Genomic DNA, 27,980 nt, shown 5'->3' with positions numbered 1-27,980 from the left:
TTCAAATAACAATTTTGCAAAGCAATTTTATTGAAGATTTAAAATATATAACAGTGGTGACAAAAATGTTTGCATTGATCAGATATGTGCCAGCACTACTGGGTATTTTTTTTAAAAAAGCATTTTATAAAAGTAGAAATATTTGGTTTATGTAATAATGTAGCTATATTACCCATAGAATAAAGTATATATAAGAATAAAGTAGAGTTAAAGTGGTTATGTTAAAAGCTTTCAAAATTTCCTTTAAAAATAACATTTAAACTCTGATCACATAAAAAGGCAGCACAGCTGTGTTACATGCAAGCAAGATATAATTCAACATTCTTTCTTATATGTACATTAGTTAGTTTATTTTAAAAAAAATCCAAATATGTATTCTTATCTGTATGCATTAACATTCATGCACTAGGATAAATAAAAACTTATATTGGGAGTTGTAGGTATGTTCTTATCCCAACAAAAAATTCCATTGTATTCTACAGTATAAAGAAATGATGTCCAAAAGAGTGTTTGTGTATGCAGAATCAAGTGTGTTTCACTCAAACATCCATAGTCAGAAAAGTGGTGGAATAAAAGTAAAATAAATCAGATAAATAATGTATAAATACTTCTTGTACTATGCAGTTTTTCCTGTATCAGTGAATTCTAGTATACTCCCAATAGACAAAATGTTGATTTTCCCCAAATGAGACCAACCTACTGATAAGTAAAGTACATTACATTTCCTTTGCTGCATCGTGATTTGCAAAAAAGACAAAAACAAAACAACATGGGGCATGTTGTGCCAGTGGTTAAAGTGGAGGAACACTGTTTGCAGCTGTAGAATGCCTACAATGCAGATATAAGACCCATGTGGGTTCTGCAACAAAACATGACTCTAGGGCAGTGGTTCCCAAACTGTGGGTCGGGACCCCTTTGGGGGTCAAATGACCCTTTCATGGGGGTCGCCTAAGACCATTGGAAAACACCTATTTAATTACAGTTATGAAGTAGCAACAAAAAAAATTCATGGGTTTGGGTCACCACAACATGAGGAACTGTATTAAAGGGTCACGGCATTAAGAAGGTTGGGAATCACTGCTCTAGGGGATTTTGACACCCATTCTAGTGCATGAGGGTTAATTCAACACAGTTCTTACAAAGTAAATAAGATTATATTAGATATAGAATTTCATTCTCATTTCAGTTTTTCTTAGTAAAAGAGTAGAAGAGTAGTTTACAATTAACTGATTTTTCTTTAAAAACCCTCTTGAGCTGGAATTGCAGTATCCGGTTTACAAATCCAGCCAATTCCTCATTTGGGCAAGATCTGATCATTACTGTGCTGTGAGAGGTGGAGTCAACTGCATGTTTGGTGGTTGCATTGGCCAGCCTTCTTGGTGATTCTGCAACAGACGGTAGAGTTGCTTCAGCTGAGAAACAATGTTGTCCTTGATATCAGGTGTAGAGATCTGAAGTCGTACACTACCACTGTCAAAGGAGCGGGTGAAGTCCCCAGAAAACATCTCATAGATCATCCGAGCTACAACTGGAATGACCTGTTTCAAAAGAAATTCCACAGCATGATTCTAGATAGAGTTATGTAGCACCAAACACTCCTGAAAAAAAGACAATGAAGTGGATCTTTGGTATCTACTGGGCTTTGGTTCCAGGACCCCCACCACCATGGATACAAAAATTTGTGGATACTCAATGCCATTATATACAAGGGCAAAGTAAAATGGTGTCCCTTATATAAAATGGCAAAAATCAACATTTGCTTTTGGGATTTAAAAAAATATATATTTTCAAGCTGTGGACAATTGAATCTGTTGGCGCAGAATCTATGGATACAGAAGGCTGACTGTAAACCAATTCCAGTTTTAGTGGCTGCATTTCTTATTATGATGTGAGCTGAGTAAATACAATAGTATCATCAGTACACCTAAAATGTATCAGTAGGCATTTTAGAACAATTATTTTCAAGGACACAATCATTCATGCCTGTTGCAGACATATATGATGTTTATGCTGCAAACACTAACATGTCTGCAAAAGGACATGAGGAATGGTGCTAATGTTCCACTGTACTGTTTTGTGTGCTTTAAAAGTCTATAAGCTCTCTCACCTTTTGTAAAACCATACTAAACAGATTAACATAAATGCCACTACACTTACAAAAGTCTGGCCTCATTCATGTCAGCAAAGACAGCATGGTATTTTCTAACTCGTAGTTGAGAACATGCCCCAGGTGGTGGTGATGGTCTATAACCATGGTCATTGTTCATAGTGACTAAGGATTGGGGGAGTTATGACACAAATCAATCTAGAAACCCAAGGATGGGAATTACTCCCTAGAACAGGAGTGGGCATAGTGCTCCAAGGTCTTGTTTGTGCCTCCACACATGTCCTAGAGCCCTCCAGGAACAGCAGTCTAGCACACAACATCCCTCAAAGGCCTTCTGATCACCCAGAATCACAACCAGAAGTAGAAACAACATTCTGGTCACTCCTAGATTTGAAGCAATTACTCATGTTTTGGGGGCAAGTGAAGCCCTTGACACACCTTCAGGGCTGATGCATCTGCTGCAATTGCCCATCCTGGCCTAAAAGATGGTGCTATGGGAAAAGATGGCACAATGAACTTGTCCTCAGCATAAAAATGGCCCTGTGTTTTCTAATTTTCTGTTTCATCATCTTTTAAATCTTCACAAAACCACTAGAAGAGGTCATCTGGAGATATACAGTCATCTCTCCATTTTCGCGAGGAATCTGTTCCGCTCCCCCTGCAAAAATGGAAAATCGCCAATATTCAACCCCCATTGGCTTGAATGGCGGCATGCACCCCATTTTGTCCCCCTCTGTTTGCCACCCGTGAACAAGCGAGGGAGGTGGATTCCAAGTCCGCAAAAATAGAGGGTCGACTGTGTGAGCAAGAAAAATATGATGATGGTGGCTCTATTTGTCCTTTTCATTAGGTTCAAGTGAAAGAAGATTCTTTCCCTGAATCAGTATCAAAGTTTATAAGTGAACTGAATGTCCACAAATATATGTAAGGCAATTCCAGTTAAAATACTTGGAGAAAGCAGATAAAAAGTGAACCACTTAACAAACAAAGCAATGCTAACACCAGTGAAATCATACCTCCCGTTAATGGGCACATTGCAGCTTTTTTTAGTCCTTTGGGACCGTACATTGCTTCTGGTATCTCAGATGCAATGCTTTATTGGCTCACCAGCTATGTTAGTAAAGGACCTTATATCATCAACAGTCATGTCTTGGTGACTTCCCAATTAGGTAACTAGTGTGGAGGTTGCTCCAGTTTGGAAAGTATCACTCATGAAGGATATTATGCCCACATGCACAGACTGACAAGAACACTTTATGCCCATTGTAGATGTTTTTAGTTACTGGTACATTCAAAGCCTAAGTCAATGTTCTGATTTTGACTTTTATAGCTTTATGCAATCTGGTTCCAAGTTTTTTTAAAGGAGCACATTTTCCCATGTTCACACAAACATATAACCCCTTGGTGGTTGATAATTTACTAGACTCTATCATTTAGGGAAGCAAAGTTGCTGTCTGCCATGTACAGGGACATTTCTGTAATGGCTTCACAACTGTAGAATAACTTTCCAAAGGAAGACTGTGGATTTCCTTCCCTGACTGTTTTTGTAGACAAATGAAAACGTCTTGTTGGACATTAGTAATAGAAAATCTCACCGGCTGAATTTTTAAAACTAATTTAGTTATATTGTATATTATAGCTGGGTTTTTTTCTTTGTCTTATACATACATTATTTTTATTTGTTTTTTGAAGTGCTGTAAATTTCCTTATGCACACTTCAGGTGATTTATAACATTTGGTAAATACATCAACATTCCTGTTGGGATGTCTTAATGGAGCAGTACAACACTGATACAGGACAAAGATTTTGAGCCATCTCAGCTTTCATTTATTCAGATCTTAGACCATAAGCCAACAAAACAGGGTTTAATGTTTGTATATTTACACCCATGTATGCACACATAGAGTTCCCCCTTCCTCGGGTATCTATATCTATCTCATTATCTATGTGTTTATATATAATGAATTTCCAATTACTAGGTTTCTAGACTGATTTTTACCCTTTCATGGCTAGTCAAAGCACAATGCATATAAATTTGATTATTTGTACTACTAATTTTCCAGAATAGAAAGTGCTAAATTTGGGTTTTAGCAGCACAGAATGTGAATTATTTTGTGCTCAAAATTATGCATTGCAATGGTTCTAGTTTCTGGGGGATTCATCTACATTCTCACAATAAGCACTGTTAATTTTTTTATTTTTCCCCCAGTTCATTTGTCTCTTACCTGAACAACAATCAGTTTTCTCTCTTTTGATTTTCCATCTGGCCATTCTTCCCCAAAACAAAAGTATATCTCATAGGGTGGATGTTTTGCAATCTGTCCTTTCTGATGGGCAATCAGTTCTAATAGGATGAAAAGCAAAGCTTGCTGATGTACAGTGGGAGACTGCAGTATTTCACTCATTGCTCCCTCCAGTTCAAAACATATGCTATGTTTGGTCTCTAGTTTTTTTGGTTTTTTTTACCATTTCTGAACCCTCCTTCCCATAATTTCTTAGCAATAGATAAGAAAACAGCCTTAGCTATCAGTTCTGTTTTTCCTTCAACCCTGTTCTGGCCTGGTACTATAACAAACAGAGCAGGTTCACTTATCACCTTCCACAACATGAAACTAGACATATGTGTATGCACTTCAAGACTATACTGTAACTACAGCTATACCTGTGCTGCCCGGTGACAAGGGAAACACATCTGAGAATGGAATAATGTGGGGAGGGAGTGCTACAAGAGAGCCCAATAGTAGATTGTAACAAGATAACCAGTGCCTGAATACAGAAAATACAGGCACATATTTTGGGCCCAGAAGATTGCATACAAATCACACTCTACATTATTGTGTGAACATAGCCCCAGTGAGCTGTACATAATCCCAGGCCAGGAATGGTGTGTGTACCTACCTACCTACACAAAACTGTTGTTCCAAGAGCACTAGAGTTACTCACCACTTAAAAACGTCTCTAAACAGAAAAGCTTGACTTTCTTTTGCCTTTCAATTAAGTTTGGTGTGGTGGAGGAAGGTGCACACGGTCCAGACCAATACACTTTGCACTGGCAAAGCCTGATAGCATAAATAGCATGACCACTGACTTCTAGGATTAGCCCTCTGTCCATGACATCAAGGAGTCGGCTAGTAAAGAGCTTTTGCTTTTCATTGGTGATTTGTTCTGGCCCTGGAAACTTTACTTGCTCCAAATTAATAGGACCAAAGAGTTCTTCTTGATCTGGCATAGGTCCTAGTTCTCCGTAGAAAAGTCTGCACCCCTGAGGGTTGCTCACTGTCATTGTCTGTCCAAACTCTTTGCCTCGATACTCAAACTTAATTTCAAGATCTGTCACTGGAATCAAAGAATAATATTACTAGACATATTGCTACCAGAAACTTAATAGAAAAGTCTTGCATTAAGTGACATTTCATTTCAGAATCTATCAAAGAGAATGAAATCTGTACAGAATGGATCAAAATTGCTAGTTCTTTTTATAAATCAGATCCTGAAATGTTACTTTTGGGGAATACATCATTCAGAACAGATCCAGTACCCAAACCATGGGCCAATTTGTAGAGTCATGCTCTTCGCAGTGTAACATTGAATAGCAATAAAAATATAATCTCTTCATCCAACATTTGCATAGAGACTGATTGTTTACATGAATACAATACTTAGCAGAAGTAGTGACATATAAATCAGGCTAGAAATCATGCAGCCTTCCAGTTGTTGTTGGACTGTAACATTTAGCAGCTCTAGCCAGCATAGGCAAAAGTGCAGAATGTTGGGTGTTGCAGTCCAGTAACACCTGGAGGGCCACATTATTTCCAGTCCTGCTATAAATTGATATGCTTGGTCACTACCACCTCAGATGTGCCACAAGCTGCTATGCTATCACTATGTGAGCATCAGCAGCAGTCTCCAACTAGGTTTCTGTATACACTTTGAAACACAGAATGTTTACTGGGCCACAGAAATATAAATGGGGGGGGGGGCAACAGGAAAAACGGATGTATTTTCATAGCTTCTTTCTGTAAAATACAATCTATTCAGTCTGTGCAGATATATAGTTTTATATCTCTACACAGATATAACAGATGCCAAAAGAAGGCTGAGGCATACTTTGGACATATGATAACATAACACAGCTTATTAGAAAAGACAATAATACTTTGTAAAGCTGAAGACAGTGGAAAAAGAAGAAGATCACAGCACAGATATATTGATTCAATCACAGAAACCACAGCCCTGAATGTGCAAGAACTGAAAGGGGCTTTTAATAACAGGGTGTCTTGGATGTCTCACATTCATAGTGTCACCAAAAGTCAAAGTCAACTTGAGATAATTACGGTAGTTGCAAAAATACTTTTCCACGCCAAACAATGATAACAATAAGAAGACATACTTGGAAGAGAACTAATCCAGAGTTCGGGAGAGCTGAACATATCATGCTGCAGAGGTGGAAGTGTGGGAGGCATAGGCATCTCTATATCTTCAGGCTCATTTTTTGGCCACACAGCTTCAGGACTACAGGTCTCCACACTAGTAGGTGCCATTGGGGAATCTAAGCAAGGAAAAATGTATTTGAGTAACCAAGTATAGCATCTGCTGGTCTTTTTAAAAATATATTCCATGTCACATTATCTATATAACTCCTATCATTCCCAATCAAAATATCCATGCTCACTGGGGTAATGGCACACTCTCCAGCGTTTCATAGATGAAAACTGTGACATATGTGGCTAAGGAGCATCAGAATGTGGTCAAGATAGCAGATGTTATTGATGACGAAGAACAAGGCTGCAGCACTATGCTTTTGCCTGAACTTACTGGGAAGAACAAGATTCCACTCCCTCCTCTCCTCTGTCTCCACTAAGTTAACTAAGTGCAAACTTCTTTTGCGTACTGAATTAAATTTGCAGAAATTTAAGAACAAAGGGGGAATATGGGAAGGAGGAAGAGAGACAGACATTTTAAAAGCATCTGAAAAAGTAGAAGCCAGCACAGAGTAGTGGTTAAAGTGTTCAACTATGACTCTGGAGATCAGGGTTCAATTCCCCCTCAGCCATGGAAATCCACTGAGTCAGATTTCCCATATCTTGGATCAAACACTGATCAAAACAGAGACTGCAGTAAAGAGATAAGACGATGACTAGGAATAGGAAGGGCAGTGATGAAAGTAGCAGACAAGATCTTAAAGAACAAAGATATACAATTGAGCACTAAAGTTAGAATCATCCAAGCCATGGTATGCCCCATCACTCTATATGGATGTGAGAGCTAGATAGCAAAGAAAGTGGATAAAAAGAAAATCAACTCATTTGAGATGTGGTGCTAGAGAAGAATGCTGAGGATACCACAGGCATCCAAAAATACAAATAAATAGGCCCTTGAACAGATCAAGCCTGAAATACCCTTAGAAGCTAAGATGATCAAACTGAGGCTGTGATACTTTGGCCACATCATGAGAAGGCACGGCTCATTGGAAAAGACCATAATACTAGGAAAGATAGAAGGTTGTAGAAAGAGAGGAAGACTGCATGCCTGATGGATAAACTCAATTAGGGAGGTTATGGGCATGAATCTGCAAGACTCAAGCTGAGCAGCAGAAGACAGCCAAGTTTTGAAGATGTCTCATCCACGGGGATGCTATGTGTCGAGGTCAACTCAAGGGCAGTTAACTACAACAATAAAAGCCAGTTTCTGTGGCTTTTTACAAAATAGTCCCTATATCATAGCCAATACCTGAATGTCTTAACTTGACCTAGACAGCATTTCAAGAGTCGATGGGAAAAGGTTTACAATCCCTTTGCAAACTAACACAAACATTATAATTATGTAAAAAAAAATTCTTGTTTCTTGTTATCTAAGAAATAACCAGTGCATTGTGAAGTTGAAGGCTTCACAATCAGTGGGTTGTAATGTTAGACCCCCAATATGATGACAAAAATGCTGAATATGAGCCAGATCGTGAGATTTTAAGAGACAAAAGGATATGCCATCAAACTACAACTTCCCTCTTAAGACATTTCTGCCTTCATTTCCTATGCAGCTAATCTTATTTAGGTGCATGGGAAATGAAGGCAGAAATGTCTTCAGAGAGGATGGTATAGTTAAAACTTGCTAAACCTGAACTTAGCTCCAGGGAATTCCACAGAACTGCCCCTTCATTCCAGGATATATATTGGTTCGGAAAAAAGGTGTGCCTGCTATTGCTCCAGTGTGGGAATTTACTTTTTTAACAAGTACACACAGGATTGTGTGTCTGACACAATGCCTAGTTGTGAGATAGAGAGAGCTACTCTTCCAATCGGCTGCTTTGGCATAGTCTTCCCTTGATCTGCCTAGAATGGTGATGCTGGAACATCATGAAGTGCACACCCTCCTTTTATTTTTTTTCCTAACACAGGATCATCAGCATCATCACACTCAAGGACCCAGTTCAATCCATGCCAGCAGCAGAGGTGACAAAAGAAGTAGCTATTCCTTTTATTACTGACTTGCTTTAGACCAGCTGAACACAACCAGAGACAGAAGCAGGGTTGTACCAAGTGTGATTATGAAGACCTTAAGACAAAATAATAATGACTGAGAATTCAATGAATATGCACAAATTGTTCAGACCAGCCCTACTATTATGCACAGTAAAGCAACTGCTTCAGGTGACAAATGCTGTACAGGGAAGTGCAGAGTAGTGGCTAGCCTGAACAGTGTTAGCAGAAGTTTCAACTGCCAGTATAGTTGCCTTCTGTACCTGAAATTATGAAAAAGGGGTTACTATCTTATCTTGTGCTCCAAGAAGCAAAAAAATTTGGACACAATCTGGTTATTACACAAGCTCATCATTAGAACACCACCATCACATTTGAATGATGATATTGGAGGGTAATGGAGTGGAAGATTTCTGACTAAACTAATTATGGAAAAACATAGAGTCACAGACCATCTCCTTTTCTTATTTTCTGCAGCATATTAATTAAACTACTAACCGAGTTGCATCCATACATGTAACTGGCTGATCTTTGAAATTGTTTATTGGAGTGTTGCTTAAAGCATTAACAAAATGTACAAAAATATGTACAAAAATAACAATTATCTAAAGTGGAGATGTATGTTCAGTACATACTTTGTGCCATACTCTGTTTACAGTACTAACCATTGATATTAAGAAATGGAAAGGTATCCTGTATAGGTACATGCTGAGACTGGTTTAATTCATCCTCATCATCATCATCAGGGTCATTATCCTTTTCATCCCATGGAGCTGAACCAGTAGAACCTGTAAGGAAAGGCGCAAACTAAAAAATTAGCAAGTAATAAGGCATTTTATCAACATTGTAATGATTACCAGCAGCACTTGTAGAATGCCATCACATTTTTATTTCACGTACTGTTTGGTCTCCTTCACAGTTCTAGAACCAACACAATCCTAACAGACCCTAGAGTCTTTCTGTGCTTCTCATCTTATGCTTAGAAGGCTTCCACTAGCCATGAAACAGTTCCTCCTCTTCTAGAGCTTGTGTAATCCAGTCAAAAGACCACAAAAAAAAAAAAAAACTTCACTAAACCTTTCTGCTGGTTTGCAGGAAGGTATACAGAGGGCCACTAAACCTTTACCCAATTCCTATATCTTCTGGGCCTCTACTTCCAATTACAGGTTTCTAGAATGTTTATTCCATCACACACACACCAGTTCTTTTCATTGGCAAATGTGCTAGGAGAAATTCTTTTAATTAAATTAATTTCAGGAACAATGGTCTTTCAGAGACTGTCTTCTTATAGCATATCTGCCTAGGATCAACCTGCTATTGGAGAAGCAAAGTGTGTGTGTGGGGGGGGGGGGGGGAGGGCTGAAGGATTTTTTTAAAAAAGCCATGCAATTCAATTCAGAGTGCAATTTATACATGATGGATTTGTGGAAGTGAATACATTCTGGTCTAGAAAAAAGGTTATTTTAAACTTCATTCTGTGATAATTATGTTGCACCAAGGATAACCAAATGTGCTTACTCATTTCTGAGTAATCCAACACTGACCATAAAACAGCTGAATGCAGGAGAACTAGTCAGATGCTCCTTTAAAAAGCAAGAGTCTCTGTAACTCTCACCTGGATTAATGATTCCTCCTTGAGACTGTGGGATATCACACACTTCATATATTTTAATAGGATTCATTGGCACCTCTTTGGTGCCATCGTACATCAAGTTGAACTCCCGGCTTTTGTTGAGTGCACATCGGAGCTGGGCTTTCCATTTGGCAGGATCAGGATCATCAACTCCTTCCTGATACTTTCCTGTTTCAACAGCCCAGGCCTGGGAGCAAAGTACACCATGCTTAGTTAAATACTGTCATTATGCCAGATTCTGTTGAATTGTGTTGCCAAACTCTCATCTGTCACATGCATCTAGGCAAAAAACACTTTTTATTGTAGCTGGCTATTACTGCTACAGCCTCAGCTCTTCCCAAAACAAACAGCAGTAGCATGTATCATATGACGATTTCCCAAACCCACATTGTTCTATATCATGTCTGATGCAGATCATTTCTTTATAGGCTACCTGGCTGAATCCAAGGAAAGTCAACCCAGTAGCAAACAAGGCATTCATTAACTTTTGTATGTGGGATTAAGTTTGTAGTTTTATCTAGATAACATTAATTTGTGTGTGAATCTTCCAGAAATATTTATTTGTATTGTTAACACAGAGAGATTGTAAAACTTATAGTACATAAAATAGCAGCAATTGTTCATGCCTTTTGTTCCAGATATATATATATATATATATTACATTACATTACAACTATATTTTAGAAACCTCTGTTTCTATCAAGCAGGGACATAGCTAGGATTGTAGGAATGGGGGGGGGGTCCAGACTAAGTGCCACCACTATAATGGGGCTTGGGTGTGGTGGCACAGCAGCACACACAATTCATTTTTCTAATGGAAGGGGAGGTCTGGACCCCAAGAACCCCCCCTTGGCTACGTCCCTGTATCAAGTGGTTTCCATAGTGATATGAATCAAAGCCACTGCTACATTCAAGTTCATTTTGAGAAATGTCATTTTAATAGTTCACGTGAAAAAAGGTAAAGTCATATAATGAACCAGGTAAGTCTTACAGTGCAATTTTGTGCAGGTCACTCAGAAGTGAGTCCCATGAGACTAACACTCAAGGAAGTGTGTGCAACGTAAGATAAAGAACTAAGAAGACACATAATAGGATTCAAACATGAGAAAGGGTCAAGAGTTGAGAATCAAATAATTACACCCTTACATCTGATGTTTCTCTGAATGGAAGACAGCTTCAAAGAGAAAGACACCGCAGTCTGATAAAGGGCAGTACAGCTTAAGAGTATACACAGTGGAGATAAGACAGTGAGTTATCTTATTGGAAAGGAGAGGGTTGTATCTGGTTTTGAAAGCAATAGTGAATCTTGCATATTGATTTACCCTCAGTTGTCCCTGTGTTTCTATTCACAGGTACATGTTGGTATCATTTACAATGTTGGGTTATATTTACATAAACAGTATTAGATACATAGGCATAAACATACAGAGCCAGATACACAGAGCTGCAGCCCATACATACCTATTATTATTATTATTATTATTATTATTATTATTATTTTAATCCAGTGAGCAGAAAACAAAAGGGAGACAAAATGTTAATAGTTCTGAAGTAATATCTGATTTTCTGTAAAGCAAGAAGCCATTATGTTTTACTAAGAGCCCCTACAGATGGGTGACTGAACACTGCCTCTGTTTGTCCCAGATGGAAGGGCTTCTTTTTGTGTCTTGGAAGGGGCGCTATAAGCGCGGTGGCACACCATGATGATGCCCCTTCCAAACATTGCTGTTTGGGTGCTGCGCCTGGTGTGTGTCATCAAGGTGTGTGCAGTGCGAAAAGGCGTGCGCCAAGATAGTGCCCAGGCAGTGCAGTGAGGGTTTGGAGCATGTTGATGCTCAGCACTGACTGCACGTACAGGCCAGCACAAAGTGCAGGTCTGTACAGCTCCTAAGTATCTTGAAAAGGTTAGAAAAGCATATCCCAGGATTAAAAAAAAGCCTCCAGTACTGAAAAAGAATGGGTAAAGTTGAGCTGGATAACAGAACATTAATCAAAATATAAATGAGGGATATAATATTTTTGTTTAATGAAGTACCATTTTCAATGGAAAGAAAGCTTGGTTGGTGGTTCATTTTGTAAGCACTACATAGTAAGTACTTTTCAATACAAAAAAGAAAAAAAAAGAAGCTCTAATCGAATCTTTATGGTACTGCATAGCTCTGCCTCCCACCAACAGGACCATAATTGCTTTAAAAATCCATCTGACCAACCCATAACCCCATGGAACAATTAGACTAGTAAATAACAAAATAGGATGATATTCCACCCAGTCAAATGTTAAAGAAGCTGCTACCACATGATCAATTTCCCACAAGTCTCTGCTAATTGCATAAGTCTGTGGGACTCAAAAGTGCAAGTAAATGCAAATTCAGCACTAGCAGTGGGAGGCATAGCAGCTGCCTCCATGGCAGCAAGAGCAAAAGGTACCACCAAACCATGGCCTCAACTGCTACATACGCTTTTAGTTTTGTTTCTTTGCCTTTCATCCAAGAAGCATAGTAACATATGGCTGTATTTTTACTGGTTCTCACAAGCCCAAATTCACCATTCAACCTACTATACCATGCCAATGCTCCAGTGGGGGAGTGTATTCTTTACTTACCTTAAAAATTGTGTTCTCCTCCTCATGCTGAGGGCTGTGTCGAGTTGCATGCTTCCAAGGGATCTGAAACCGTTTAGCATCTCTGTTAAGCCAAACAAGGCCTGGGTACATACCACTGTCCACCTGAGCTACTAGCCAGGGTTTCAGTCGAACTCTGCGTGGGTGTAATGCCATTATCTAGAGGGAAAAAACACACAGGCAAATGGCAAACAAACCACCAAGCAACTTTCATTTTCTAGTAAACCAAGCAATAGAAACCAATTGTAGCTGCTTTCAACAACTTTATGCCAACTCCTTCAGTTTTTTTGAAGGTCTAAAAACACACAATCCAATCAACTTAATTGTCAAACAGATAAGCTGAGCAAAGGTATGCATGGCTCAAAAATGTGAGAACATAAACTTAAAATTGCAGACTACTGAAACAGATGAATGCCTTGAGGGTATCAGCTTTAAAATGGAATACAACAACTGCTCAAACTGGATGAAAACATATGGTACAACCTTTTGTTTGTAACTAGTAAGGAAAGTATTATACACTGCAATACCCATGAAGCAAGCTCAGCTGTGTTTCAGTTTTCTCTTTCTTGTAGCATCTAGAATAGTTTACAATTGTTCTGGCATAATGTGGTATACAATTGTGGTCGTAATACAAGAAAATTAAGAAGTGACATTATATGCATCTTTAAATATTGTCATATACAAGATGGAAGTAATTTACTACTTTGATAACTCATTATGTTTTGCAGTAACAAGCTACAAGAGTGTTACTTTTTGGTCTTTAAATGATTAGGATTGTAATTCAGTACTATTCAGTGCAAAATGATGGACTTTCTGCTTGTTACTCATTACTGAATATGTTCTGACTCAATCTGAGCAATGAAGGAGAAGATCATATGGATGCCTACCAACTTTTTTTGCAAGGAAAGAAAGACCAAGGAAGAAAGGGGGAAGGGGAGACACATTTAAAACAAGAGTAGTACCAGAGATTTCAGTTAGCTGATATTTATTTTATTCTGTTTATTCTACCTTTTCTATACTCCTCCTTTCTGCCCAATGAGCCACTGCTACCACTGGCAGAAAAGGAAACTCAGGGTGCAGGATGACTTGCCAGGTTGGCTGCTCCAAACTTGGATAGGTAGGTTTGAGCTATGTGTGAGATTTATCATCATCATCATCATCATCATCATCAGTAGTGTTTATTTATATAGCACCATAACTTTGCATGGCACTTTACAGAAATCATCAAAGCAACATATATTCTAGCTATGACACACGATCTAAAAGTCATGGAATACAGAATAATAAAAGTAATTAGACAATCTATCCCAGTAAAATACAGCTATAAAACTATAAAAAAAATAAAAAGGTAATACATTGTTAATCAAAAATTATCAAAAATTATTAAACTACAGTCTGAAATGCTTCAGAAAATAAAAACGTCTTTAGTTCGGATTTGAAACCAGCTAGGGAAGTAACACAGATGTTTATGAAGGTGGTTCCAGGAATAAGGTGCTGCAAATGAAAAAGGACAAACCCAATCCAGGGAAGAAGAAGCTATGGTTGGATAAGTAGCCCCAAGCCCCTGGACTGTAGATCTTGAAAAGGATGGCCAGATGTGATAAGAGCTGACAAATAGAAGGATATGGCTAACTTGTGCAAGGCTTTGAAGGTTAGAAGAAGAAGCTTATACCAGATCCTGAAAGAAATGGGCAGCTAGTGCAGAGATGCCAGAAGTGGAGTGACCTGGTCAAAACACAGAGCCACAAAGATAATTTTAGCAGCAGAGTGTTGGTATAGAAACCAATGGACTAAGGTGGAACAAAGGATGCCCCATCAAAAGAAGGTTACAGTAATCAAGGCAAGAGATAACCATAGCATGCACTAAAGTCTTAAGATAATGATTCAGGTACAACATTCACCACTATTATTTGAGGGCGGGGGGCAAATATATGAGGGAAGAGGAATTGAGTGACTGTCCAAAGCATGTGCTATGTAGACAACAACCACAAAAGCTATAAAGGTGTGGGTGGGGGAGTCCAGACAGGTTAGTCCACTAATGATTATTATGATCAGAGAAGAAGGGAGCCAGACAAAATCTCTCCTGTTTTTCATTGGCACAAAACTAACAGTAACATGTTAGTAATCAGTAATCTACCAAATTCTTTTTTGGATTATAGCAACAGATATCAGAGCAATGAGTAACATATATAATTGTTTTTAAAAGTAACACAGTGAGTTTTGTTAAATATTAGAGTGAGATGAAGGGATTAATATATATTTGCAGGCAGAAACCACTCAGAAGAATACAAAAAAATGCCTTAGAGCAAATAAGAGCACTGGTCCATCATGGACGCATGAACTTGCAGCAGTTCTCTAGGAGGGTGAAGGAAATCTCCAGCCTTCTCCTTAGCTCTTCTTCCAGAACTCCATCTTCTCCTAGCTCCTTGCTAAACTAAGTGGGACATGAAGCTGGCTTTTTCTAATGCTCACAAGAGAAAGGTATAAATGGACTTGCTATCTGTGGATTTGAGTATCCATGGACAGCAAGCCCCCTGTCCTCAGTGGTGGTACATGCATGCTGCTGTGCTGCCATTAGAAACAACGAGCCGAAGAGCAAGAGCCAGGAAGGGCACTTTCGCTGCCCCTGGCCCACCAGGCAACCCTTCCCTCCCACCCCGGCACAGATGGGCAGGCAGGTGGGAGGCTCTACTGAAACTCCCCACCTGCCAGCCCCGACTCCTCCTCCTCCTCCCAGTGCCCAGCTGGGGTCCCTCCATGGCTCCAACCACCAGCCATGCTCCTCGCTCCCTGCCACCTCCACCTCTGCAATGTGGCAGGCTCTCCTCCTCCTCCTCCTCCACAGCAAGCATGCCACAGATGGAGAACGAGCTTGTCATCTGTGGAGGAGGAGGAGAGCCTGAGCTATAATGGCTGCAAGCAAGGAGTGCACCTGGCCCCCTCAGTGTGTGGCTTGTGGTCGGGGTGACCGAGAGACCCCAGCTAAGTGCTGGGAGGTGGTGGTGGTGGTGGTGGGGCTGGCAGAAAGGAAACTTGAGCATCTGTGGACTTTGGTACCTATGGGAGGTCCAGAATGGATCCCCAAGGATACCAAGGGCCAACTGTATTCCTTTTCTCCATACAGAGATTGGAACAGTTCCCTATTTCTACTCTATTTCCTTGTACATTATTAATTGCCATTAACAAAACAAAATAACAGCAACAAATTTTCATTGTAGCGTGCACAACTCTACAGATTTTTGTAGATGGTTAAAAATCTTATCTGCAAGCACTCACCCAAAAATGTAGGCATTCTAAAAGTGGGTAGGAATGGTTAAGAAATCTTGGGTAGAGTGTAAACTTGAAAGAGAAACGGACTTTGAAAAATAAAACTTTCAAGTTACTGTATATACTCATGTATAAATTAAATTAAATAAAGTATTAGCAGTTCTGCTTGCTGCAATTTTATAAGTGCTTTGGCATTGTTTTCCTTTGCTTCATCCTTTAGAACCTTTTGCTATGTGCTAAATTTTACGCTGAACTTATCCATGGGTGAGATCAAAATCCATAATTTTGGACCTAAAACCTGCCCTCGACTTATATATGAGGTCAACTTATAGTTGGATTTATACTTGCTACTGTGTTGGTCCACAAGAATTTTTTTAAAAAATGAAGACACTGGGAGGATAATCCCTTTTATTATTAAAAAAAGTTACAAAATACTTTGGAAACACAGGGGTCTCTCAAGCTCGGTGTTATTTTTAAAAATTATCAAAGTATTCTTTAGAAATGTTGGCTATGTAACAACTAAGAATTAAAACAAGCTCATGAGGTTGTACAGTATGTATGGGATGAGGGATTTGTAGTGTCAGTGTGTGAAATCAAGGCATGTTATAAATTTATAACATCATTGCACCCTGTGTGCAAGAGAAGGATCCAAAATATTACACACATAGACACTGGCAGCCAAACTCCTACTCTACATTATTTCCCTCCTTACAAAACATAGCCAGAGGTAATCATGTTAATATTAAAGATTGTCATAAACCCTTTTGTTGTTTTTTGCTACACCAATTCACTGTGACATATGCTTTCATGGATCACTTCAGACAAAGTAGTAACACAAGTGGGTCAAAATATGTAAGTGGGGGGAGAGAAGAGGAGGGGGAGGCAGAAAGAATTTTTTCTTTTTCTTTTTTTAGATTACCTTTTGAACTTTTAAAAGAAAAAAACCACAAGAGATATAACTCCACAAACAGATAAAGTCAAGGGCGAAAAACATCAATGCAGAGTGGATATGACTCTCTCTCCTCCAGCAATAAATTGGCAAAGTAATATAAACTGCATACACACAACCCTTAGCTTTGTGTAGGGTTAGCCATTCCCTGCTCCTATTTGAAGGAAGGTCTGCTCATGAGAATTTTACAAATGAATGCCAACATACACCAGGTGTATACAGAAAAGTGATTAGGAGAAAAAAGGCTCGATTAGTCAGAATTCTCCCGCCTCCGCCTTAATTGTAATACCATCTGATGTTGCTAATCATGGGCAACAAAACCCATAAGGAGGTGGTGCTATCATTCCAATGACACGGTGGAGGGGGGGTGTTTTGCTTTGCTTTGCACAGAGGGAATTGCAAAAAACAAAAACAAAATCCTTCAGAATATATATATCCATGTGCCAGCAAGTGATCAGACACTGGAGAGTAAAACTGGAAATGTTCTTTGAAAAATGAACACAGTAAGATGGACAGAGTCAAGCCAGGGACAGTTAAAGCCACAAAGAGTCTACAGTACATTTGCTTGTGGTGAAGACGCCAGATGTTAGCATTCTCTGAAGATGCCAGCCACAGATACTGGCAAAATGTCAGGAATAAACTTTTCTAGAACATAGCCCGAAAAACCCACAAAAAACTATGCCGGATGACCTCTTCATTGTTGTTTTTTGCAACAAACTAGCACAGTTGAATGTTGATCCATTAAACCTGGTACCAGTTACTATGATTGGCTGAAAGCTCTGGGCAGTGGCCACAAGTTCTCTAGTGTCTCAGTCAAGGATTATTTACCTGCTATTGGTCAGCAGGCAAAATAATACCATACTGTACAATACTAGCAAGATCCCAAGCAGTCAAGTCTGAAGTCTTTGATTCAATGAAAATATATATATATTAAAAGGGGCATCCTAGTAGTAATTTCAAAAACCTGGCTACGAATGCACAGCAAATGCAAAAGCATAGTTATATGTGTTCTGCTCAGTGATACATGGAATCCCAAGAAATTTAATTAGGGAGCATTGTAATTATCCTATTATCTTGTATGCCAACTAAGCATGAAGGGGAAAGTCACCATGAACTTTTTCTAAACCACTTGCTTCTCTTTCATATAAAAAATCTGAAATTATTTATACTCCAATTTTCTAATTAACATGACCTCAAAATAGCTTACATGTTCCAGAAGACTGCATGCAAATACAGAAAGCTATGCTAGGTGTAAAATTTAAGAGTCTCTACTCTTTGTTCTCTTTCTAAAAATACTTTTCAACAAATTTACCTTTATGACTTCGAAAGCTTAAGCAATGTCTAGTGAGGTCTCAGAAGCAAAGAGCAGCTGAATAACATTTCCAGAGCAAAGGGTGGTGTTGGACATCAAAAGCTTACGTAGCAGGTTAGCCTTCATTGTCATTAGAAAGTGTACAATTACACTTAGAAACAAAAACATAAAAATTTAATTTTGCAAATGTTAATTTGCTCAAACAATTATTGAGCCAGTATCTGGAAAACTGACATCACAGCAATGCAGTATGGAGGTGGGGGGATGAATTAGCACAGGGTATTATAAAAACCTATACTGACTTAAACAACACATTGCTCTTCATACAGATCAGTAGCATATTGCAGCAACCTCTCCAAAACAAAAATATAAAATCAATGTATCAATAATTATGACAACCCACAATTAGGCTATATAAAAAAATTACCTAAGCCAATAAAGTGCAACAATACAACAAATCTGTCCACGTGAATTAAGAACTGTATGCAAGTATGCCTTAAAGTTGCCTGTCGATTTATGGTGACCCCATGAATTTCACAGGGTTATCTTAGGCAAGGAACAGGTGGTTTTGCCACTTCCTTCTTCTGAAATATAACCTGGTATTCATTGGCAGTCTCTCATCCAAGTACTAACCAGGGCTGACCCTGCTGAACTTCTAAGATAAGATGGGATCTGGTACCTTTAGGTTATTGAGGCACACACAAATTAAGAGCTATTGCTCTCTTATTTATGAGTACAGTGTGTATAAGCAGTCCAAGTTGTTGAGTTACAGGAGTAAGGTCATGCCAATTTAACAGTTGTGCAAAAGCTTTTGATGACTGTGAGTCACCATTGCTCAGTTTCTTTTCAGAAAGTAGAATTATAATACATGCAACCTCTCAACTGAACTTTTCTACATTTTAAAATCTCAAATCTTATCCAAAATAAGCTTACACTTATTGAAAAATGCATGTGTATGCATTCATGTATTTTAAGCCTTGCTTCAAAACACAAGCATCCTAATAATATGCAAGGATTGCTGGTGTGGAATCTAATGGTAAAGAAAACGGTGCAGAGATAAGGAATGGTGAGAAGGTAAAGGAGACAAAGATTAGCATTGAAGATCAAGAATGCTAAAACCCCATCATAAAAATGTAGAGTTGGAAGGTCTCCCAAAGGTCATATAGTTCAAGTGTCCACTAATACAAAAAAAACACAGCTAAAATGTGTGTGAAAAATGGCCATACAGCCTCTTTTTAAAAACATCAAAGGAAGGAAAGTCACTGTGGCAGTTTGTTCAATTACCTAACTGCTCTTACCATCAGAAGTTCTTCCTAATACTTAATAAAGGATCTACCTTCTTGTAACTTGATTCCATAGATGTGGGTCCTGTCCGCCAGCACATGTGAAAATAATGCATCTTCCATAAAGCTTCCCCTCCTATATGACAGCCATCTTCAAATATCATATCTCAGGATTCTCTCCTCCAGGCAAAACATACCCAGTTCTTTCAACTTGTCCCAGACTTGGTTTCTATACCCTTTATCTTCTTAGTCAGCCTCCTCTGGACATGCTGCAGCTTGTTGAACCTTTGCTAAAAGCCTAATTAACACAAAATAAGGTGTGCCTAATTTCAATGAGTTTAGACACACCTATCTCTGCATATGATTGAGTTATAGATCTTTCTTTCTCCCTCCCTTTGAACTTAAACAGCTCCCAAAGCAGTTTACAATTAAAATACACTATAAAGATACAGAGTAAGGCATTAGGGATATATGGATGTGTGGATGATAGTTCAGTTTCCTGGCTCTTCTCTCCACAGATTTACAGAATGATGTGGCAGAACAGGCAAATTGTACCATCCTAGATCATAAACTAGAAATAATCAAACCCTATATCAGAAAAATTTAAAAAAAAGCAGAAAGCCCGCCTCAAACAAACAATGCTCAATGAGCAATAAGGCTCCCATACAGGCCTAAGTGTAGGATCTGTTTTCTAAAATACTGCTCAATATTCTAGAATATTGCTCAAGTGGTGGTCCATGGACCAATGCCAGTCAATAAGCTATTTATTGCCTGTCGGTCAGCTGTGAATTTCTAAGAAATAAACAACTGTAGAATATGAGCACAAATATGGTACCCCATACGTTACCATTAAGATGAACTTAATTGGATAAATGTAGAATGCAGCATTAATATTGACTTAGCACATAACCTCTTTCCCTAATACTAAATTGTATTTCACAACCTTCAAGAAATACATTATTAATTTAGTCCAGCATTTTTAAATTGAGATTTTCATTATTCAACTGAAATAAAATGTGCCACAGCATATCTATCCCAAAATAAGAACTGGTCCCAAGCACTATGTCTTAAAAACAAACCCTAAAACTCCCTTGTGTGATCTGTGAAAGTACAATAGAGAGGAATGTCTGTATTAGACAGGATACAGGCAGAAACACACTCGGGAAATTTACATACAAATCTACCCTTTTACATCTACAGTTTTGAGTATCACTTGAAAGACCTGCCTTCAGTAAGGCAACAGAAGTACTCAATACCAGTGTTCTTACAGTTCTCCCAAGGGAGTGCATTTATCTAAGCAGATTCTTCAGAGACAAATAGGGTGAACAATAGCATCCCTCATGCTAGTAGCTTGAAGGCAAGCTGCCCAACCCCATTTGATGCAATTTCTGTCCCTGGAGTTCATAGTAAAGTGAGCTGAAAAAATACCACTTAAATACAGTACAGTAAATACAGTACAGCAGCATAGTGGGTAGGTTTGAGCATTGAGCATATGACTTTGGAGATCAGGGTTCAGTTTCCCTGCTCAGCCTGAATACCTACTGGATGACCTTCAATGAGTCACACATTCTCAGCCTCAGAGAACTTCGTTACAGATTCGGCTAGTGTTGCAAAGGATTGCTGTAAGCTGGAAATGACTTGAAGGCACACAACAACAGCAACAACAGCAAAATACATTTTTAAGTAAAGTACATCTTCAAAAATTATGTTTTATTTTCCTTATGGGGGTGTTTCCAGCAGTCAAATATCCTCCAACATTTTGAAGATATAAAGATGAGCTTCAAACATTAGAATCATAGAGCTGGAAGAGACCACAAGGGCCATCCAGTCCAACCCCCTGCCATGCAAGAATACACAATCAAAACATTCTTGACAGATGGCTATCCAGCCTCAGTTTAAAACCCTCCAAAGAGACTTCACCACACTTTTGTTGTTTGTTGTTGTTAACTGCCCTCGAGTAGATCTTGACTCATGGAAACCCTATAGATGGGACATCTCCAAGACTTCCTATTCTCCACTGCTTGGCTTAGGTCCTATAAATTCATACCTGTGGCCTTCTTCTTTTTTTAACAACAAATTTTTATTAGACTTACAAAACACAGACAAACATAACACAAACCTTACTAATCACAAATACAATCTTGCATATAGAGTGCTTTACCTTCTGAGTATTAAAATCTATTATCTTCATAAACAAACTTCTCTCATTCCCATCCTTTCCCTTTTCTCTCTTATCCTTCTCTCCTCTATTCCTTTCATCTATTCACTCTTCCTTTTTACTACACAAACTTTCTTCACTTACACTTGCCCTACTGATACATTCTTTCTTCTTCACATTTCAGATCATTCTAACTAACTTTCAAAGACACACTACACTAGCTAAACATACAATCCCTACCCCTGTGGCCTTCTTAATGAGTTCATCTATCTAGCATGTGGTCTTTCTCTCTTTCTACTTCCTTCCCCCTTTCCTAGCATTATTGTTTTTTCCAATGAATAATGCCTTCTCACGATGTGGCCAAAGCATGTCAGCATCAGTTTAATCATCTTGGTTTCCAGGGAGATTCCAGCATATTTCACTGTCAAACATCTCTTTCTATCAAGATATTCTTCCTAATGTTTAGGTGGAATTTCTTTTCCTACAACCAGAATCCATTGCTCTGTGTCCTATTATCTGGAGCAGCAGAAAACAAGCTTGCTCTATCCTTAATATGACATCCCTTCAAATATTTAAACATGGCTGTCAAGTCACCTGTTATGCTTAAACATACCCAACTCCCTAAGCTATTCCTCATAGGGCATGATTTTCAGACTTTTCACCATTTTGGTCCCCCTCCTCTGGACACAGTTTGGCTTGTCAATATCTCTCTTGAATTGTGGTGCCCAAAACTGGAAACAGTAATCCAAGTGAGGTCTGATCAAAGCAGAACAGAGTGCACTTTTACTTTCCTTGATCTATGGGTCGGGACCCCTTTGGGGGTTGAATGACTCTTTCATGGGGGTCGCCTAAGGCCATTGGAAAACACTTATTTAATTACAGTTATGAAGTAGCAATGAAAATAATTTCATGGGTTTGGGTCACCACAACATGAGGAACTGTATGAAAGGGTTACAGCATTAGGAAGGTTGGGAACCATTGATATAAATGCTATACCATTCATGCAGCCTAGACTCACACTGGCTGTTTTAGCCACTGCATCATGCTGTCAATTGATGTTTAACTTGAGGTCTACTAAGACTCCTACATCCCTTTTGCTTGTACTGTTGTCAAGCTATGTGTCACTCATTTCTGTATTTGTGCATTTCACTTTTTCTGCCTAAATACAGTTTCTCCCTGTTGAAATTAATTTTGTTAGTTCTGGCCCATCTCTCTAATCTCTTAAAATCATTTTAAATTCTGATCCTATCCTCTTGAGTATTACCTACCCCTCCTAATTTAGTGTCATCTGCAAATTTGATAAGCATGTGCTCTGTTCTATCATCCAAATCATTGATAAAGGTGTTGAATAGCACTAGGACTGAACCCTATGTCAATTCTCTCCAGGAGCCATTGGTGAGCATCCTTTGGATTCAGTTACACAACCAACTATAAATCCACTTGACAGTTGTATTCTGAAGCCCACATTTTACTAGCAAGGATATCATGGGGGACCTTGTCAAAGCCTTACTGAAATCAAGATATACTGCATCCATAGAATTCGGCTCTTCTACCAAATTTGTAACTCCTGTGCTAATTTACAGCATGTGAAATGGCAGCTATATACACTGATAGCATTCTAATTTTCATTCACAGACTTGTATGCAATGTGCATTAATGGCAAGACTACATCTATTCAGTCAGATTTGTCTTCTGAAGATGAAAATGCACTAAACTTTAAGAAGGTATAATTTGAACACAAGCTTCAACATTACACCCTTGAAACATAAATAAAAATGTTGAATTCAAACTTAGTCATACCAAAGACCAAACCCATAACACACAATGGGACATGTTAGTCATGATTAACTTGAAACTTCAATGTGTGCATTCTAAGTATGACCAAGATTGGTTTGGGTCTAGCAACAAGACCAGGGGGATAACTTACTAAGAAAAAGAAACAGAAGACAAAACCAAATAGGACAAGTACAGTTTTTCTCTGACAAAGACATTGTGCCTTTAATAGACTGGCAGAAATTCACTAGGTGCAAGATTTGAAAACACATGATTCCATCTGGAAAGTTCATACTCTTAATTTTCATGATTAATTACAGGGACAAGTAATTTAAAGACATAGTCATGTTAATCTGTAGAAACAGTATGTAGAGAGTTCTTGTAGTACCTTTGAGACTAACTGAAAGAAAGAAGTTGGCAGCATGAGCTTTTGTAGACTCAAGTCTACTTCCTCAAATGCATGAGGATCTCTCTACATACAGAGACAATTAATATTCCCTGTAAGACCTTACTCAATGTCGATAAATGAGGCTTGGAACTAGGGGTCTTTTTTAACATAATTACTGTACACTAACTACTATTACAACTTTTTTATATATAAAAAAAGTTTCCCTGTAGTTTCAGGCTTTTCTTTCAGTTATGTTATTACACAGTTAGAAGCCCCATGTAATCCAGAAGGAAATCCCAAACTTACTTTAAATAGCTTTTCAGCCCGTTTAGTCTAAACACTATAAAAAGAAGTCCTCACAGTAAATCATATTAAACCTAGGCCTTTGATGAGTGAGAAACAAAGTTGCCATTCCAGAAATGCACATGGTCAGATAAAATAAAAGTTTACAACTCCTGTGAGGTGAAGTTGTACAGGGCCTACTACAAATACAGATTTCATCTCACATTTAAAACTGGTTTGCTTACTTCAGTCTTTTGCATAATAAAGCTAATCTAGTTTAACCAACCCTTTTCAAACTTTTCAGTTAAAATGAGAAAATGCATGTTTTGAAAGTAAAGCATATTAGGCTAAGGCAAACATGTAAGACTGAGGCCTGGTACAGACTGGCTCAAAGTGCCGGCCTGGGGCTGATTTTAGGGCTCGGGAGAGCTGAGCATCTGCACGTTCCCAAGCCCTACCGCACTGTCCAGGCGCCATCTTGGCGCACGTGCTGATGATGTGCCTCATGCGCTGCATCCAAATAGCGCGGTGCACAAAGGAGCCACATTTCACGGCTCTTTTTTCATGGTGCATCATTGCCGTGATGTGCAGTCACCACAGCAATGATCCGCAGGAGAAAGGGGTGGTGTCTCACTGCCCCACCCCTTTCTGCCTGTCTGTATCCCCCCTAAGTTTTAATTCAAGTAGTAAGTCAATCTATCATAGGAGTTTATCACACAGAGGGCAAACTGGTAAAATCCCATGCAGAAATGAGATTTTAAAATCCCAATGTTGTTTGTGAGATGTGTTGGCGTGAAAGAGAAATAACACGAAAATAATCCGAGTGGAAAGCTCCTTTGTACTTTCGGAAATTAGCAAAAGTAAAAAGGAGCTGGTTTTGACCACTTTTTGGAGTTTATCAGACGGGAGGAATTTCTCTTAATTTCAAATGAAAAGAAAGTGGGGCCAGAATGCATTCATGTGAATTCGCTAGTTCAGCGAATTTACGTGAATTCAGATTGCGTTCGAACTGACTCCCCATTGCCTGAAAATAGCTTGCCATTGCCCGAAATTGTGCGTGGTAGTCTATCACACAATAACGTGAAACCCCATGATTGCGTTTGGATTGCCATTGGATTATACTTCCAATTTCCCTTTTCTGATAAACTCCTTTGTTCGGGTAATTTTCACATTAATTCTCTTTCACACAAACGGTGCCTGAAAAATATCCTGCAAATGTGTGTTTTTTCCACTTTAGGTTTGGGTTAACCCTGAATGTCTGAAAATTGTTTTCAGTTGAAATTTAGTTTCTGCATGGGATTTGACCCATGTGATAAACTCCATAAACTTGTCCCCATCAAAGTAGGAAAGACTGCACTGAATACTTGTTAATTCCATTCTGCTAAACCATGGTTGGAAAACCTGTCACCCAACCGCCCTCATCATCCCTTATATTGCAGTTAATCATGGCAGTTTAGACTGATGGGAGCTAGAGTCCAACATTTTGTGGAATGCCAAAGGTTCTCCATTCTCGATAACATCCGTACTTAGAGGAGTTGCTACTATTGACTCACAAGCATCCACTCCAATTATGTCACAACAACATGGAGATAATTTGCAGAGTGGGAAGGGCCAGAGTTGGCAAGGAAAGAAAAAAACATGAAGCCGAAGCTCTCTGGATCAATCTCTAGTATTTCTAGGTGGAACTAGGAAAACCCACACCTGAAACTTAGTCAAGCTCAGACACTACTGAACTGGATGAAGCAATGACTGCAGATCCACACCTTCCGGTGTTTTTAAGCTGAAACAAACCTCAGTTTTACAGCCAAGAAACATCCGCAAAGCTACACCAAGACAACAAAACTATGCACTCCCAGCAAATGCAATGGGATTAGCTTCCAAATAAACATTCCAAGTAAATTCAATGGGATTCACTTCCAAATAATTATTCCAAGAACACACATTGCATTAGTCTGTCCTCCTCCATTGATTTAAAGCACTACTGAGTGTTGACAGCCAGTACTAACAAAAAGGTGGGGGAGGCTTCCTTTTTAAAAAACAAACAAACCTTACCTGAAGCTAAATTGGTGCTGGAACTTACTTTATACCTGAATACAAAGGCCTAGTTTGCCAAGGCCCAGTTCCATCAAGTCCAGGTGTGAATTCTGTGACTTACGTCACTCTCTTTAATCTTATTGTATTTTATTTTACTGTATTCTCTGTATTTTTATTGCTGTAACCTGCCCAGATTCCTTGTGATTGGGTGGGCTATAAATAAATCATTATTATGATGATGATTATCATTACTGAGTCTTGATGGAGATGCAGCCTGGCACAGTGGTTTGAGTAAATAAAGGTTAATAATAATAATAATAATAATAATAATAATGGACTAGGCCAAAACACACAGCAGAAAGAATCCATCTTGAGACCACTGTAACTGCCCTGGCTCATTGTTAGGAATTCTGGGAACTGTAGTTTTGTGAGACATTTAGCCTTCTCTGTTAGAGAGCTCTGGTGCCACAACAAACTATAGTTCCCAAAATTCCCTAGCTCTGAGTCAGGAAGTTCAAGTGGTCTCAAAATGGATTGTTTCTGCCATCTGTTTTGGCCCTAAGACTCTGAGGACCAGGTTTCAAATCTTGGCTGGCCCATGGAAACCCACTGGGTGACCTTGGGCAAGTCACACTCTCTCAGCCTCAGGGGGAAGGCGATGGCAGAGCACCTCTGAACAAACCTTGCCATGAAAACCCCATGACAGGTTTGTCTCAGAGTCGCCCTATGTCAGAAATGACTTGAAGACACACAATAATAACAACAAACCGAGATTTGGTGAAAGGAGAGTCCAGAACTGATGAAGGTGAATTAAGATCCTGGAAAGCAAGACCCCTTTTTGGAGGGAAAAAAGGCAGCAAAATTCCCACCAGAAGTCAGGGAAAGGAAAAGCTCCCCATCCGACACAAACAGACACAGAATAGCCGGAGAAGCGGGTTAGAGAGTTTCACAAAAAGAGGGAAAGCAAAAAATGCCAGAAAAGCTGAACATGGGGAGAAAGTGGAGAGATCTTGCAGCACCTTTGAGACTCACTGGAAGAAATGGGCAGCAGGGGCTTTTGTAGACTTCACTTTGCTTCCTAATGCATCTGAGAAAGTAGACTGGAGTCCTGCTGCCAACTTCTTTCTTTCAGTGAGTCTCAAAGGGGCTACAAGATATTCCTCTATAGAATTATTAAGCTGCTGCTGCTGCTGCTGCCAACTTCTTTCTTTCAGTGAGTCTCCAAGGGGCTACAAGATATTCCTCTATAGAATTATTATTAAAGTCTATGAAAGCTGCTGCTGCTGCTGCTGCCAACTTCTTTCTTTCAGTGAGTCTCCAAGGGGCTGCCAGATCTCTCTGGGGACTGGTTCCACGGGGCTATTCTATCTTTGCTGGGAGAGAGAGAGGCGAGGAAGAAAAGTAGGCGAGTAGGGCTACAAAGTCTCAATGGAAAGCCCCTGGGTGGCCTTCGGCGGGTCACACTCTCTCAGCCTCCTCAGGGGAAGGCGACAACAAAGCTCCTCCGAACCGAGAAAAACTCTCCCATGGGCCCACCTTTAGGGGGCCATAAGTCTGGAGCTAGGGACACCCAAACAAACCTGTGCAGAGCCCTCCAGGGGAAGAGAGGGGACTCGCTGCTGTGGAGGCTCTTTGGGGGCTCCAGTCTCAGCCTGGCTCCTCACCTCGCTCACCTGGGCCAGGTGTTGCCCTGGCCA

General features: G+C 39.3%; 1 protein-coding gene across 1 annotated transcript; it reads right to left on the bottom strand.

The window, feature by feature from the left end:
- IRF6 (interferon regulatory factor 6) lies at positions 1-27,980 on the bottom strand. Its single transcript, XM_042465897.1, has 8 exons — positions 27,864-27,980; positions 12,820-12,996; positions 10,200-10,404; positions 9,250-9,372; positions 6,499-6,657; positions 5,052-5,444; positions 4,334-4,452; positions 1-1,538 (listed from the first exon to the last, which is right to left on the bottom strand). Exons 2-8 carry the CDS (start codon positions 12,991-12,993, stop codon positions 1,317-1,319), a joined length of 1,395 nt encoding a protein of 464 aa, XP_042321831.1. The 5' UTR covers positions 12,994-12,996; positions 27,864-27,980; the 3' UTR covers positions 1-1,316.

This window comes from Sceloporus undulatus, chromosome 4 (assembly GCF_019175285.1).
Source record: "Sceloporus undulatus isolate JIND9_A2432 ecotype Alabama chromosome 4, SceUnd_v1.1, whole genome shotgun sequence".
NCBI lineage: Eukaryota > Metazoa > Chordata > Lepidosauria > Squamata > Phrynosomatidae > Sceloporus > Sceloporus undulatus.
Note: the sequence above shows the minus strand (reverse complement) of the source record. Positions and strands in the feature narration are given on the sequence as shown.

Bases quoted from the DNA above. Each gene is read 5' to 3' on its own strand.
- IRF6 (XM_042465897.1), bottom strand. From the start codon at position 12,993: ATGGCATTACACCCACGCAGAGTTCGACTGAAACCCTGGCTAGTAGCT. The intron at 10,405-12,819 runs GTAAGTAAAGAA...CTTTGCTCCCAG, and splicing joins AGGAGAACACAATTTTTAAG to GCCTGGGCTGTTGAAACAGG. The intron at 6,658-9,249 runs GTTAGTACTGTA...TTCCTTGCTTAG, and splicing joins TCCATTTCTTAATATCAATG to ATTCCCCAATGGCACCTACT.